The following is a 16,990-nucleotide window of genomic DNA, read 5'->3' on the forward strand; positions in this document are numbered from 1 at the left end:
CTGCTCTTCTTCAAAATAGTGCCATGGGATCTTTTACATCCACTTAAGAGAGCAGACAGGGCCTCGGTTTAATGTCTCATCCGAAAGACAGCACCTCCGACAGTGCAGCACTCCCTCAGCACTGCACTGGTATGTTAGCCTAGCTTTATGTGCTCAAGTCCCTGGAGTGGGACTTGAACCCACAACCATTCTGACTCAGAGGAGAGTGTGCTACCCACTGAGCCACAGCTGACACTGCATTAAGCCCCTGATGTGGAACCCAAACCTATAACCTCTGACCCAGGGACTGGAGTGCTGCCATTGAGCCAAGCTGGCCGCAGGTGGTGTAGGAGAAAGAGTAATCGAGCAAGAGTGGCTGGTTGACTGAAAGGTTTGGCCATGTGGAAGAGACACAATGGATGAATACTGACCGTTGGCAACGCAAGCTCCTGATCGAGGCCCACTTGAACGTGTAGCATTAAGAATATTCCAGCACACAACATGAAGAGAAACAGGATGATCTAGAAAAAAAATAGGAAAGTCAAATACAGGAAACTTTGGTTTATCTGGAGGTTAACTGTCTGGAATGCTCGAGTCACCGGCAAAAACCAGGAGCCGTTTCGTTAGGTTTTTTTTCTTTTCGTTGCTTTTTTTTCACCAGTCAGGCTCTGCAAGGTCTCGCTGAAGCTGTTGCTAAGCTACAGAGATGCTTGCAAGGTACGGCCAACTGTTTAGAAGCTGTTGCTAAGCAACAGGGTTTGTTGCCAGATACGGAGCTCAAAATCTCCGTATGTTTCAACATTAGCGCTGGTTTATCCGGCAGTTTTGATGGGACGGCAACAGCTCGGTCCCGTCGGTGCCGGATAGCACAATGTTTCCTGTACTCTGAAGTATCAGCATAGAACTAGAGGATGCAGTTTTAAAATGGACAAGCGACAAGTGAGACCAGACACGAGAGGAACCTTTTATTTCTCCCACAGAGAGGTGAATATATGGAACAAACTCATGCCAACATACGAGATTGAGGGGCAGGAAAAGATCAGCTGGTCCATCAAGCCTGCCCAACACTCACGACCCAACGAAACATTTCCTCTCTCCCAACATCCTGCCGCCTCGCTCTGCCCCCACACCTCCGCCGCCATGTGATCTCCTGGGGGAGGGAAAACAACAGCGAAAAACCCAGGGCCAATGAGGGAAAAAAATACTCTGGAAATCCCGGCAAAAGCAGTTGGTGACGTCAAGTCTTTGGAGGGACAGAGTTCACCAAAGCAGAACCAAAGAGGCCCAGCCATGTTGAGACTGATATAGAAACATAGAAACATGGAAGATAGGAGCCTGCTCCGCCATTTAATGAGATCATGGCTGATCATCCAAATTCAGTACCCTGTCCCTGCCTTCTCTCCATATCCCATGATCCCTTTAGCCTTAAGAAATATATCTAACTCCTTCTTGAATATATTTAATGAATTGGCCTGAATTGCCTTCTGTGGTAGAGAATTCCACAGGTTCACCACTCTCTGGGTGAAGAAATTCCTCCTCATCTCTGTCCTAAATGGTTTTCCCCTTATCCTTAGACTGTGACCCCTGGTTCTGGACTCCTCCGCCATCGGGAACATCCTTCCTGCATCTAGTCTGTCTAGTCCTGTTAGAATTTTATAAGTTTCAATGAGATCCCCTCTCATTCTTCTAAACTCCAGCGAGTATAAGCTCAATCGACCCATATTACTCCTGCTGCCGCCTCCATACTTGCCCACGTCGTGATCGAACCCCAGCAGCCCCGCTCCGCCCCACCGCACGTACCTTGATGGCGGCCAGTGCTGTCGGATATTGGCCAGCCGTAATCTGCCATGCTGCGTTGGGATGCCCGCCTGGTGCCCCATAGCTCACCGGCCTCGCTGTAAAGGAGGCCGGGACCTCTTCACCTCGGGTACGGGTGCCCTTTCACTTTGTTTCTGCCTGGCACTTCTCTCCCACTCCCCTACCACACACACCCAGCCTGGCAACAGATTAAAGCAGCTTTCTTTCCAATTTTAAAATTACAATCGGCCCGGAATTTGCGGGGAAATGCCTCCAATCCGCAAATAAAGTGCCCGCGGACCCGGGGCCTCGGGAGGTACGCAGACTCGCGGTCCTGGGGCTCTCCGGGTGCCCGCGGGTAGAGGCCCATGTATCCCAGGGCGCAGGCGGTTCGCAAGCGCCTCTGGGATCACGCAGGCCAGACCAATGAATGACAGTAGGGAATCCCCATTCATGCTTATGGGGAGCCCGTATGTAAAGAAACCCCTTAAGCATGAATGGGAATACCCCAAAAAATACATCTACACATCAAATAAATAAAAAAAAACACCATCACATATTTAAAATTAATTAAAATGGCATTTAATTAAATATTTAAAACAAAAATTTAAATTTTTGAAAAATAATTTTACATGTTTTAAAGGGGCTAAAAATAAACAGCTTATTTAACAAGTTTTTAAATGTATAAATTAATGATAAAATGTTATTTCTCTGTTTTTTAATACTCTTATGCTGAAAGAATTTCACAGGTATTCGTTGGGCAGAAGTTCTGCCCACGGACGCCGATGAATTTTCTTGACAGATCGCAAGTTCCGGGTTTTAGCGCATGCGGAGCGCACGCCTGAACCCGGAACTCGCATGGCCCTTACGGGCGCGGGCGCACCTCGCACACACCCGTAGGGACCACAAATTACAGCCCACAGAGTCTACAGCACAGAAACTGGCCATTCGGCCCAACTGGTCCGTGCTGGTGTTTATGCTCCACACGAGCCTCCTCCCACCCCTACTTCATCTCACGGGGAGTCCAGAACCAGGGGTCACAGTCTAAGGATAAGGGGTAAGCCATTTAGGACAGAGATGAGGAGGAATTTCTTCACCCAGAGAGTGGTGAACCTGTGAAATTCTCTACCGCAGAAGGCAGTTGAGGCCAATTCATTAAATATATTCAAGAAAGAGTTGGATATATTTCTTAAGGCTAAAGGGATCAAGGGATATGGGGAGAAAGCAGGGACAGGGTACTGAGTTTGGATGATCAGCCATGATCTCATTAAATGGCGGAACAGGCTCGAGGGGCCGAATGGCCGACTCCTGCTCCTATCTTCTATGTTTCTATGTTTCACCCCATCAACATATCCTTCTATTCTTTTCTCCCTCATGTACTTATCGAGCTTCCCCTTAAATGCATCTATACTATCCGCCTCAACCAGTCCCTGTGGTAGTGAGTTCCACATTCTCACCACTCTCTGGGCAAAGGAGTTTCTCCTGAATTCCTTATTGGATTTATTAATGACTATCTTATATTTAAGACCCCTATTTTTGATCTGCCCCACAAACATTATCTCTACGTCTACCCTATCAAGCCCCTTCATAATTTTAAAGCCCTCTATCAGGTCACCCCTCAGCCTTCTCTTTTCTAAAGAAAAGAGCCCCAGCCTGTTCAGCCTTATCTCTCAGTACAGGTAGGCTACCCTTTATCCGAACTTCCGAAAACCGAAACCCTCTAAAAACCGACGGTTTTTTCGTTCAGCGCAAGTCGTGCGCACGACCCCGACCCCGCCGACCCCCCGCCGGCCCCCCACCCTTTCGGATAAGGGATAGTTTATCCTTTATCCGCACTTCCGAAAACCGAAATCCTCTGAAAACCGAAAGGTTTCGTTCAGCGTAAGTCGTGCGCATGACCCCGACCCCCGCCGACCCCCACCCCCGACCCCCTGCCGACCCCCCGCCGACCCCGACCCCTGCCGACCCCCACCCCGACCCCCGCCGACCCCGCCGACCCCCTGCCGACCCCCGCCGACCCCGACCCCCCCGCCGACCCCGACCCCGCCGACCCCCCCGCCGACCCCCCGCCGACCCCGACCCCCGCCGACCCCCCGCCGACCCCCCGCCGACCCCGACCCCCGCCGACCCCCGCCGACCCCCACCCCCGACAAATTTCCCAGTCTTATAAAATACCTTCTGAAATCCGAAATTTTCCGAAAACCGAAACACGGCTGGTCCCGAGGTTTTCGGATAAAGGATAGTCTACCTGTATAGGCATCATCCCTGTCAATCTTTTTTGCACCTTCTCCAGTGCCTCTATATCCTTTTTGTAAGATGGAGACTAGAACTGTGCAGAGTACTGCACCTGTGGTCGAACCAAGGTTCGATACAAGTTTAACATAATTTCCCTGCTTTTCAATTCTGTTCCTCTAGAAATGAACCCCAGTGCTTGGTTTAAAAATTCTGGGTCTTTGTTTTCTTACCACAATTATCCTCGTAACAGAGTGAAGCAGAAAAGGGGCATAATACTCCCTCATAAAGGGCAGCAAAATCCCATTGCTTTTCTTCTTTTTCTTTTTACCTTTCGAGCGAATGCAACAACAGACATCAAATTTGGCCACCTGCAAGAGAGACCGGAGTGAAGTCAGTCAGCTACGGGTTATATGTTTATAGCACGCTTTTAATATAAAGAAATGCATATTTTCACTATTTACATGAACTAATCACAGATATTAACATCGTGATACATTAACTTAATCAGAGTGGCATGTTCCGAAGAGCTGCACTATTTTGAGGGTGAAATAGCACTTTTTAAAAAAATCGTTTATGGGATGTGGGCATCGCTGGCAAGGCCGGCATTTATTGCCCATCCCTAGTTGCCATTGAGAAGGTGGTGGTGAGTCGCCTCCTTGAACCGCTGCAGTCCATGTGGTGAAGGTACTCCCACAGTTGCTGTTAGGGAGGGAGTTCCAGGATTTTGACCCAGCGGCGATGACGGATCGGCGATATACTTCTAAGTCAGGATGGTGTGTGACTTGGAGGGGAACTCGGAGGTGGTGGTGTTCCCATGCGCCTGCTGCCCTTGTCCTTCTAGGTGGTAGAAAGTCGCGGGTTTGGGAGGTGCTGCCAAAGATGCCTTGGCGAGTTGCCGCAGTGCACCTTGGAGATGGCACACACTGCAGCCACGGTACGCCAGTGTTCACTCAACTCTTTTTGTTTTCTTTGGAACAGAGGAGGCCGAGGGGAGATTTAATTGAGGTGTATAAAATGATGAGGGGCCCAGATAGAGTGGATAGGAAGGACCTATTTCCCTTAGCAGAGAGGTCAATAACCAGGGGGCTTGGATTTAAAGTAATTGGTAGAAGGATTAGAGACGAGTTGAAGAGAATTTTTTTTCACCCAGAGGGTGGTGGGGGTCTGGAACTCACTGCCTGAAAGGGCGGTTGAGGCAGAAACCCTCACCGCGTTTAAAAAGTACTTGGATATGCACTTGAAGTGCCGTAACCTACAGGGCTACGGACCAAGAGCTGGAAAGTGGGATGAGGCTGGAGAGCTCTTTTGGCCGGCACAGACACGATGGGCCGAATGGCTTCCTTCTGTGCCGTAAATTTCTATGATTCTATAACTCCACTTCTATAGATTATTTGATGCAGGACTGTAGTTACTAAAGTATTCTGTGAACCATCAATATCTAGTTTTAGAGGAAAGAGTCTTCGCTCGTAACCTCTGTAAGTGAAAGAACCAAAAATCACGACTGTTTGATTGTCTGATAGCTCCGAGGGAAATAAGCCAATTATCACAGCCCAAGGTGAAACTAAAAGGGTCGTACGGAGCAGCGTGCAGTGGATGTTGTACATCGTACCTCCTCTCTCTGTGCGTCCAGGGACATCAGGGCCACGAATGTCGACATCTGGAGCAGAAAGTCGAAGAACACAGCCAGCGCCGCGTACAGTGCGAAGGCTCGGACCGCCGGCATATTGGTGAGGGCACCTGTGTCAAGGATCGTGTGTTGGTGAGTGAGTCCCACTGATGGTGTTACCGTCTGCAGAACCAACTCGGTTCAAATGCCGAGAGTTTTTCTTTGTCCTCCCCTATTCTCTGTTACGTGGGAAAGTACTGGCTCACAAGAGGCTCGTCCCAAGAACTAATGCCGCTTAAATCGGCCACTGCCTGCTTTCCAGTGCTTGTTTCAGGGGTAGCGCTTCAAGGGTGGAAGCAGTCTTCTGATTCAATCCACTGTGCAGTTTAGATGCAGCCCGTGGCTCTGAGTGTCAGTGAGCTGCTGACAAGCCCTGGGGGGGGTGACTCGACTCAGCTCTTTTGTCCTCTATCCACACGCCTGCATTTTCCAGCCAGCCTCACTGGGCGGCGATCAGCAGTGACATTCCCGGCTGATTTTTATCCTTCTCCCTACCTTGGGGATACCAAGACCCAATCCTAACATAGAAGGAGCAGGAGTAGGCCATTCGGCCCCTCGAGCCTGCTCTGCCATTTAATGAGATCATGGCTGATCATCCAAATTCAGTACCCTGTCCCTGCTTTCTCCCCATATTCCTTGATCCCTTTAGCCTTAAGAAATATATCTAACTCCTTCTTGAATATATTTAATGAATTGGCCTCAACTACCTTCTGAGGTAGAGAATTCCACAGGTTCACCGCTCTCTGGGTGAAGAAATTCCTCCTCATCTCTGTCCTAAATGGCTTACCCCTTATCCTTAGACTGTGACCCCTGGTTCTGGACTCCCCCGCCATCGGGAACATCCTTCCTGCATCTAGTCTGTCTAGTCCTGTTAGAACTTTATAAGTTTCAATGAGATCCCCTCTCATTCTTCTAAACTCTAGCGAATACAAGCCCAATCGACCCAATCTCTCTTCATACATCATTCCTGCCATCCCAGGTATCAGTCTGGTGAATCTTCGCTGCACTCCCTCCATGGCAAGAACATCCTTCCTCAGATAAGGCGACCAAAACTGCACACAATACTCAAGGTGTGGTCTCACCAAGGCCCTGTACAATTGCAGCAAGACATCCTTGTTCCTGTACTCGAATCCTCTTGCTATGAAGGCCAGCATACCATTTGCCTTCTTAACCGCCTGCTGCACCTGCATGCTTACCTTCAGCGACTGGTGCACAAGGACACCCAGGTCTTGTTGCACTTCCCCTTTTCCCAATCTAACGACCCCACTGTTACCCTGGATGACATCAGTTAACTCAGACCTGACAAGGGCGGACGTTTTGTGATGCTGGAGAGGACCACACCATTGGGTGCATTTACCCCCCGCACCTCCCCCCCTCACCCTGAGACATTGGCAAAAGCAACAAGTTAGAAATGCTTTGGTGACTTCCTACTATTTTATTATTATTTGAATTTTTCATTCACTACATTTCTAACCATTACCTTCCCTGTGGCAAACTCGAACACTACTCTAGATACACTGCCCACCACGTTAGACATCCACCTTTAATGCGGCACTCACTTATTAAATCGGTCAAAAAGCGATAACGATTGGCCATTTGTATTAACATCAATTTCAAAGTTGCCGGTTATAGCCTCTTAAATGCTCCAGGGATTGTCAGCCATGGCTCAGTTGGTAGCACTCCCGCCTCTGGGGTAGGAGCTTGTGAGGTTCAAGAGCAGGGAGTTCCTCCCTGGTGTCCTTGCCAATATTTATCCCTCAACCAACATCACTAAAACAGATTGGGCTAGAAATTCAGTGGGCTTTGCGCCCAGTTACCGCCCAAATAGGGTTTCTGCGCCAGTGTAAGAGGGTGCGCTGATATTCAGCGCTGCGGTAATGGCGGCAGTAGCCGGTAGCGCTGCGCCGACACTGATGACGTCATCGGTGTGCGCAGTGCCCCGGTTCCGCCCTGCTTCCGGCCCAAACCCCATATTTAGTTGCGGCCGCCTCTTCTGCAGCGGCCGCAAACAGCGATTGAAAAACGGGGCCGTACTGCTGCGCTACTGGGGCGCTTTAAGGTGGAGGTGTGGCCGGCCGCTTTTTCGGCGGCCGCCTGCCCGCACCTCCTTCCCCGGCCTCCTCCACCCCTCCCCCCCGCGGCATTGCCGGCTGCTTTCCGTGAGCCCGGCACTTCTCCGTGGTGCCGGGCTCATTTGCCGGCACAATCCAGCGGCGATCTCACTGTTGCAGGCACCTCCCCCTTAAGAGAAGGAGGAGGCCTGCAGTACCACAGCCTGCCGCTCCGCAGCGGGTGGCGCAGCGGGGCCTACAGTGCAGAAATTCAGTTTCAGCGCCCCAAGCGGGGGCAGGCACACCCTGGAATAGCGGCCGGTTCCGACTTGGGGCGCAAAAGCCGAATATCTGACGGGCACACCTGGCTCCGCGCGCAGCGCTAACTTTTGGGCGTTAGCCTGCTGGCGGGCCTTACTGAATTTCTAGGCCATTATCTTTTACTGAGATGAGGTACTGCAAATGGTATGTTGGCCTTCGTAGCGAGAGGGTTTGAGTACAGGAACAAGGATGTCTTGCTGCAGTTGTACAGGGCCTTGGTGAGACCACATCTTGAGTATTGTGTGCAGTTTAGGTCGCCTTATCTGAGGAAGGATGTTCTTGCCATGGAAGGAGTTCAGCGAAGATTCACCAGACTGATACCTGGGATGGCAGGAATGACGTATGAGGAGAGATTGGGTCGACTGGGCTTATACTCGCTGGAGTTTAGAAGAATGAGAGGGGATCTCATTGAAACTTATAGAATTCTGACAGGACTGGACAGACTAGATGCAGGAAGGATGTTCCTGATGGTCGGGGAGTCCAGAACCAGGGGTCAGATTCTAAGGATAAGGGGTAAGCCATTTAGGACAGAGATGAGGAGGAATTTCTTCACCCAGAGAGTGGTGAACCTGTGGAATTCTCTACCACAGAAGGCAGTAGAGGCCAATTCATTAAATATATTCAAGAAGGAGTTGGATATATTTCTTAAGGCTAAAGGGATCAAGGGGTATGGGGAGAAGGCAGGGACAGGGTCCTGAATTTGGATGATCAGCCATGATCGCATTGAATGGCGGAGCAGGCTCGAGGGGCCGAATGGCCTACTCCTGCTCCTATCTTCTATGTTTCTATGATTCTAGGAGGAATTTCTTCACTCAGAGGGCCATGAATCTTTGGAATTCTCTGCCCCAGAGGGCTGTGGATGCTGAGTCTTTGAGTGTATTCAAGGCTGGGATCAATAGATTTTTGGACTCTCGGGGAATCGAGGGATATGGGGATCGAGCAGGAAAGTGGAGTTGAGGTCGATGATCAGCCATGATCTTATTGAATGGCGGAGCAGGCTTGAGGGGCCGTATGGCCTACTTCTGCTCCTATTTCTTATTTAGGGCAGGAACAGCCGTGCTTACTGACTAATGGCAAGGTTTCGCCGTCAGCTATTGGCACAGAATCAATCAGCTCATCAAGGATAGAGCAACGGTTAGTGTTAAAGTTGGGCAGTTCCCGCGCACGGTAAAGTTCAAAGTTAGCACCTTTTTGTTCTGTGTCAGTAGTCTGCACAACTAACTTGAGGTGTTCAAAAGCACCACTCCAACAGATTCAAATAATAAAACTAATTGAATTCCCAGTGGTTATGCATCAGTTTGGCACTTTCCCCTTCAAGTCAACACATGTTATAAATCAGCGATGACAACATTCTTGTTATATAACACTACCACGTAAGCAGAATGGTTTCCCCCTTTTGGCACAGTGTGGCAGTCGTGGCTCAGTGGGTAGCACCCTCGCCTCTGAGTCAGAAGGTTGTGGGTTCAAGTCCCACTCCAGAGACATAAGCACAGGCTGACACTCCAGTGCAGTGCTGAGGGAGTGCTGCACTGTCAAAGGTGCCGTCTTTCGGATGAGATGTTCAACCCCGTCTGCGCTCTCAGGTGGATGTAAACGATCTCATGACACTATTTCGAAGAAGAGCAGGGCAATTAACTCAACCGGGACAAGACAACACTTGTAGCAATGGGTAATGTTTACCATTCAGATTGTTACATGTACATTACTGCAGTTAGATATGTCTTTCTCCATTGGAAATCACAATCTGTCTGTGACTCCGTTCAAGAAGGGAGCCCAAGTAACTATCGTCCAGTTAGTCTAACATCAGTTATGGGCAAATCTTAGAATCCATAATCATTTGAGATAATATTATTGAGCATTTAGGGCGATAATTAATAACAACCAGCATGTTAGTAAAGGCATGTCGTGTTTTACAAATTTAATGGAGTCTTTTGAAGAAATGTACAGATAAAGAGAATGCAGTAGATGCAGTGTAAATGGATCTTCAGAAGGTATATGATAAGATGTCTAATCAAATTTACAAACATTATTACTAAAATTCAGGCCTATGGTAGGAAGTCAGTAACAGACAAAAAGGGTCAGGAGAAATGGGCGTCGCTCAGATTGGAGAAGGATTGGAAATGGAGTATCCCAGAGGTCGTTGCTGACCTGTTTTTGTCCTTGATATACATGGACTTGGGCAAAGGGAGCACAATAGTGACATTTGCTGATGACTCCAAAGTAAGGGGTTTGGCAAACAGCGAGGAGGGGCTGAAAGAAACTTGAGGAAGACTGCATTAAATTTTGGGACTTGCCTTAGATATTGCCTTGCGTACAGAGGTGCTAGTCAGTGGTATCATTGTCTTACTTTATGGGTATGACCGTACAGCCCAATATCTAACTGTACAATAGGGAAACCCAGGAGCATATCATAGTACCCCCTTGTGATCTGAGCTGGATGTTTGTGTCTTTTTGCAATAAGAAAATAAGAACATAAGAAATAGGAGCAGGAGTAGGCCGTATGGCCCCTTGAGCCTGCTCCGCCATTCAATAAGATCATGGCTGATCTTCGACCTCAATTCCCGCCTGATCCCCATATCCTTTGATTTCCCCTAGAGTCCAAAAATCTCTCAGCCTTGAATATACTTAACAAAATGTGTGGGATTTGTGACGCAAGTACAGGGGTAAGGGAGAAAGTTCAGTTTTTGGTGATAGTCATGGTATCTTGTAAAACAGGAGCATATCATATGCAAAATGCAAGCGTGGTAAAAACAATGAGTGATACTTCCTTTTATGTTGCATATTAGTCTTCACTATGAGATCTCACTGGGAGAATAGCATGGAATTACATAGAATTTACAGCACAGAACTTGGCCATTTGGCCCAACCGGTGTCTGCTCCACACGAGCTTCCGATGCAGAAATTCTAATAACCTCCACACACACACAAGGATTTTCATCCATCGTTTAGGTGAAAGAGTAAAAAATGAATAGAAATCTTACCAAGAAAGAAACAGATGGACTCCGAGATGCTGCAGAGAAGCATGCTCGGGGCAACGTCTCCCAACACACGGCCAATCTGATCTTCCCTTCGTTCTCCTGCTTTCCTCTCATCCCGCTGTTGATTGAAACACAGAGTGAGCATGGCGTGTTCTGATTGGAGCAAGATTCCCGGGTCAGGTTTTGATGAACTGCTAGCCTTCCGGACTCAATATCGAGTTCAACAATTTCAGATCATAACCTCGGCCCCTATTACATTTTTACTTATATTTTTTCCCACCCCTTTGTTTTGGGTTTTCCCTCCCCCCCCTTTCCTTTTTTTTCTCTCTCCCACATGGCAGCTGTCTCCCACCCTGCCAGTACACTTCACACCTAATCTGAGCCGCCTCTTGTTTCCACTGTCCTATTACCATCTCGTCTGGTTTTGAATACCTCTTAATGTCTCTTTACTTCTTTTGTTCTATCGCAGCCCTGCCTTCGATCTATTTCATTTCCTTTCCAGTTTTGAAAAAGGGTTTCGACCCGAAACGTCGACTCTAATTTCTCTCCACGGATGTTGCCTGGCCTGCTGAGTTTTTCTAGCATTTTCTGTTGTTATTCCACATCCCTTTGTTCGGACAGCCTCTTGTTTCCGGATACAGGAAGAAGCTGGTCTTCTGCTGGGCAAGTCTGACCTCCAGCCTCTGTCGCAACCTTCTCTATTTTCTCTATTTTACTGCGGCGGCAGTAATTCAGAACTTTCCTCTCTTGTGCCTTCCATGCGACAAATAAACCATCCTACCCACTCTTCCTCCTCCCTGAGTCCTCACCGTGTTGAAATCAAGACTGATTTTAATCTAACTTAATTCTTCCACAGGTCCTGAAAACTGTGAAATTCTTCATTTCCTTCAGTCTCCCTTTCTCAATTCAATTCAATTCAATTTTATTTGTCATATATGCAGCAGACGTGTGTACTGCACAATGAAATGTTGATTTTTACGAGTCCTCCCAACGTTGGAATAAATATGGCACAGCAATGATAAAAATACCAATAGAAACACAGTAATAATAAATAAAACAACAGTAATAAATAATAATAAATTATTCGTTCATGAGTCTTATGGCCCGGGGGTAGAAGCTGTTTCGAAACCTGCTGGTACGAGACCGTATGCTTCTGTATCTCTTACCGGACGGGAGCAGGGCGAAGAGGTTGTGTCTGGGGTGGCTCGCGTCTTTGATGATTCTCAGGGCCTTCCCCCGCCACCTCTCGGGGTAGATATCCTGCACAGCAGGTAGTTTAATTCCTATAGTATGTTGTGCAGCTTTCACCACCATCTGTAGAGCCTTGCGGTCTGTGGCGGTGCAGTTGCCATACCAGGTAGTGATGCAGCCGGACAGGTTACTCTCGATGGTGCACATGTAGAAGTTGGTGAGAATCTGGGGGGCCATTCCAAATTTCTCCTACAATCTTTAGGTTTTTAAAATCCAATTGTGACATGATCTAATCAAGACTTCCTGATTTATTTTGTCTTGTTTTTAAACTTTGGTAGTGTCTTGTCTATGGGCCTTGACCTTTCACCTTGGTTTCTCAATTTAGATAAAACAGTTTTGCCAATAAGTTGTTTCTTTCTGGTAACTCTATCTTCAGTTACCTTAAGCCAACAACTGTACTGCCACCCTGAGATATTAATGTCTACCTCTTATGGTGATTCAGGTGGATATTAAAGATTCCACAAGCGACAATTGGAAGAGAAGAATTGAGTTCTCCTCGTGTCCTAAACAATTTTCTTCAAATAAATCACCACGGGAAAAAAACAGATTCACTGAGCATTCACTTGTTGCTGTTTGTGGGATCTTGCTGGGTACAAATTGACAGCCATGGGATTGAAATTGCAGGGACGCAATATAGGTGGTGTCAGATTGATCGCCTGTTATACGCTCCGCCTGATAATTCAGTTCAAAAATCTTCAGCAATCGCATAACCGTCATTTAACGGGCAGCAAATGCGATTCCGCCCTGAGTTTGCATTTTTGCACATTTTTAAAGAGTCGAAGACAGCACCATATAAAGGCAAGCTCTTGCTTTTATCCCCCCTGTAACAAGAGTTTGTTGAATGAACATTGATCCAAAGATTGAAAATTACTCTGCAAGTTAAATGCTTTGCGATTAGGAATTAAAATGAGATGAGATTCTGAACCCCAGTTCTCCTTTAACTGACCTGGTATTGAAGTACGAGGATGAATATGTTGTCTGCGCCAACAGCTAGTACCAGAAAGGGAACCACCTCCAGGATGATGAGTGAGGAGGGGACTCCGATATATGCATAAAACCCCATGGATGATAAAACAGCGCCCAACACCACCAGAATTCCACCCAGTCCCAGTGTAATCTTTGAATCGACCTGTAGTTGAAGAAAGACCAGAAGTACATAAGTAACCAAGTCGAAAGGCGGAAGTCACACCCCCATCCACATCAATGGGGATGTGGTGGAAAGGGTGGACAGCTTTAAGTTCCTCAGAGTCCACATCACGGAAGACCTCTCCTGGTCCCTCAATACCTCCTCTCTGGTGAAGAAGGCCCAGCAGCGCCTATATTTCCTAAGGAGGCTGAAGGGATGTAACCTGTCACCCCTGATCCTCTCTAACTTTTACCGCTGCACAATAGAGAGCATCCTGACGAACTGTATCACAGTATGGTATGGCAGCTGTAGCTCCTATGACCGGAAAGCCCTGCAGCGGGTAGTCAAAACTGCCCAACGCATTACCGGCACCCGGCTACCGACCATAGAGCACATATACCAGAAACGCTGTTTACGGAGGTCACGGACCATCATCAAAGACCCTACCCACCCCAGCCACAGTCTGTTCGCCCTCCTGCCATCTGGGAGACGCTACAGATGCATTCGCACCCGTACGACCAGATTTAGGAACAGCTTCTTTCCCAGGGCTGTCATCCTACTGAACTCCACAAATAAACTCTAAAGCCTGCACATCTGCCAATGCACTTTATTATGGTTATGTTTATGTTAATATACTACAAGCCAAATGTATGTTGAATGTTTAAATGTCTTAATCTAAATGTACACTCTCGGGAGCCGCAAGCCTACATTTCGTTGTACTGCACTTGTGCACTAACAATGGCAATAAAGTTTATTATTATTATTATTATTATTATTATTTTGCCATATTTTCCTGTTTATTTCTGTCTTTTCTCCTTTTTGATATCTTGTGCCTTCCTTTCAATCCGGATATGACTTGTGAAATGGGCAACGGCACAGAAGGAGGCCATTCGGCCCATCGAGTCCGTGCCGGCACGGTTCAAAGCAACTGATTCTCTCCTCACTCGCCAATTTTTGGATATTACACAGGCAAGCCAGGCAAAGCGTGTTAGATCAGTTATAAATTACCAATGAATCACACTGCAACATACAGTATAAAGAGGTCATCAGGCAACTAACTCAGCCGTGGCTGAGTGGGCAGCAATCTTGCGTCTGAGTCAGAAGGTTGTGGGTTCAAGTCCCACTCCAGAGACTTGAGCATAAAAATCTAGGCTGACACTCCCAGTGCGGTGCTGAGGGAGTGCTGCACTGTCGGAGGTGCCATCTTTTAGATGCGACGTTAAACCAAGGCTCCGTCTGCTCTCTCAGGTGGATGTTAAAAATCCCACGGCACACTTTCGAAGAAGAGCGGGGGAGTTATCCCCGGTGTCCTGGCCAATATTTAATCTTCAATCAATATCACTAAAACAGATGATCTGGTCATTATCACCTTGCTGTTTGTGGGAGCTTGCTGTGCGCAAATTGGCTGCTGTGTTTCCTACATTAACAACAGCGACTACACTTCAAAAAGTACTTCATTGGCTGTAAAGTGCTTTGGGATATCTGGTGGTCGTGAAAGGCGCTATAGAAATGTAAGTCTTTCTTTCTTTCTGACACATTTCTGGGGAAGAGATTGAGATTTACGGAGGTAGGTGGGAATGAAAAGGGACAGACTCAGTAAGTAATGACCCTTCTCTATTCCTGAACAACAGGCACAAAGTGAACACGTCTTTTTTTTTGGTGGCAGCAAGTATTGGGATCAACATCTCTGGAGGTCTGAAGCAGCCGTTATCTAATTAAACTGCTCTGTGATATTTTTAATCCTGCAGTATTGACCTGATTCTTTTATTTGATTAGCTGAGTAGGTTCTGTACCAATTTAAACGTGGAATGGTCGATATGTTGTAATGTCAGAAATGCAAGATAGATTATTTGCTGTCACCGTATGAAATCTTTCATTAAATAAATGAAGACTGTATTGTTCAGTGCAAATCTTTCTCTCTGGGTATTCAGAACATTGCAGTAAAACTCAAGTCCCAGATTGTTAACACACATCACTGACATCCATTCCCACAAATGGGCCATTGCAGGACTCTGGATGACTCTTTCAAAGGGCCGGCACAGGCTTGATGTAAGATTCTATGCACTGAAATTGCTGTAAAGAAGTTGCTACTGGCTCATCCCCTGTGCAGGTGCTGATGGGCCACTCTTCTCCCCTCAGTAACCTGCCTTCGAAGAGTTGATTGAGACTGAGGGGGTGATTTTGTCAATGGGGAGCTTTTGGAGGCGGGACTCCCAATTGTTGGGTTTCAGTCCCGCTTCCATCGACTTCTGGCCAACCCGCGCTATTTTCCCTTGATTGACCTAGTTAAGCCCGCCCAGCGGGCTCAGCAGGCCAATTAAGGGGAAGCCGGTTACAGAGAACGTCAACGTATGATGTTTCATCTGTCAAAAAATTTTGACAGATGAATTGTCATCGTCTGACAGCTCTGTGAAGCTGTCAAACACCAACATTCTCTGTAGTTTGATGAGTTCTTGAATTCAAGACTCATCAAACCTCTTTATTTAGCAGAAATTAGATGGTTGTTGCATTGGAGAATGCAACGGCCATCTGTCATCTCTGTCGCGGAGGTGCGAGACTCTCCGCATACCCACCGACTGAAGCCTGCAGGAAGAAACAAAGGTAAGTACACTTTTTCTAACACTTTTCACTTATCTCAGATACTCACCTCTCCACACTTGCACCCATCACTCACCTCCACAGTGCACTTATGCACCCCTCCGACCCCCGCAGACCCACTGCTTGCCTCGGTGACCCTGGCGGGTTTCGGAGCCTTTGGGAAGCCCACACTTGTGTGGGCAAAATGGTGATAAGCCTATTTTCTGCCTGTTAACTGGAAGTTAAGTGGCTGTAATCCCTTCACGCCTCCAAGGAGACGGGACCCGGCGCGGGACGACTACCTGCCTCCTGGCAAGATGGCACGGAGGCAGGTTGGGGGCGGGTTCAGCACCCGCCTCCCCAAATTCTGCCATTTTCCCGGCAGCCCCGCCTCCATACCCACCGCCCCAGGGCTGGCAAGATCGCGCCCCAAGATTTAAACTAAGCTTTCGGCAAAAGAACACCAGAAAATAAATGTAACGAAATTAGCAGAGAGGGAAGTTACGTACCATGACAGTTCTCCAACTTGTATATTCTCCAAGGGCTAAGGCAATGTAGACAAATATAACCAAGTAACTGATGGCAAAAATCTGAATATCTTCTGCTGTGGTTCTGTTAATCTCATCCTCAAGTGACCGCTGTGAACACATGGAAAAACAAAACCTTTTACACTGCACGTAACCTCGGTTACCATTCAGCAGAGATTTTACAAACAAACAGTCATTGGTAAGAGCAGGAAGGTCAGCTTGGAATAGTTGGTCGTACTCTTGCCTATGAGTCAGAAGGTTTTAGGTAACAGTCCCCACCCAGGACTGCAGCACGTAATCTAGGCTGACCTTCGAGTGCAGTGTGAAGGGAGTGCTGCATTGATGCAGATGTCATCCTTCAGATGAGCCAAGAAAGTGGGGTCTGGGTCTGGTGAACCTTTAAAGGACTATTCAAGAACTCAGGCACAATGGGCCGAATGGCCTTTGACATGAATCAGTCATTCATGAAAGAAAGATTTATG

General features: G+C 47.6%; 1 protein-coding gene across 1 annotated transcript in view; it reads right to left on the reverse strand.

The window, feature by feature from the left end:
* The window catches only part of npc1l1 (NPC1-like 1), a 78,484-nt gene that overhangs the window by 31,619 nt on the left and 29,875 nt on the right, over nucleotides 1–16,990 (reverse strand). Inside the window, exons 5-10 of the mRNA XM_085971264.1 lie at nucleotides 16,491–16,619; nucleotides 13,225–13,407; nucleotides 11,031–11,145; nucleotides 5,621–5,748; nucleotides 4,242–4,379; nucleotides 411–500 (exon numbers count right to left, since the gene is read on the reverse strand). Coding sequence (XP_085827390.1) covers nucleotides 411–500; nucleotides 4,242–4,379; nucleotides 5,621–5,748; nucleotides 11,031–11,145; nucleotides 13,225–13,407; nucleotides 16,491–16,619 — 783 coding nt within the window. The remainder of the gene's footprint in view (nucleotides 1–410; nucleotides 501–4,241; nucleotides 4,380–5,620; nucleotides 5,749–11,030; nucleotides 11,146–13,224; nucleotides 13,408–16,490; nucleotides 16,620–16,990) is intronic.

The sequence above is a fragment of the Somniosus microcephalus genome, chromosome 30 (assembly GCF_052327205.1).
Source record: "Somniosus microcephalus isolate GS21.2 chromosome 30, FLI_Smic_1.0, whole genome shotgun sequence".
Lineage (NCBI taxonomy): Eukaryota > Metazoa > Chordata > Chondrichthyes > Squaliformes > Somniosidae > Somniosus > Somniosus microcephalus.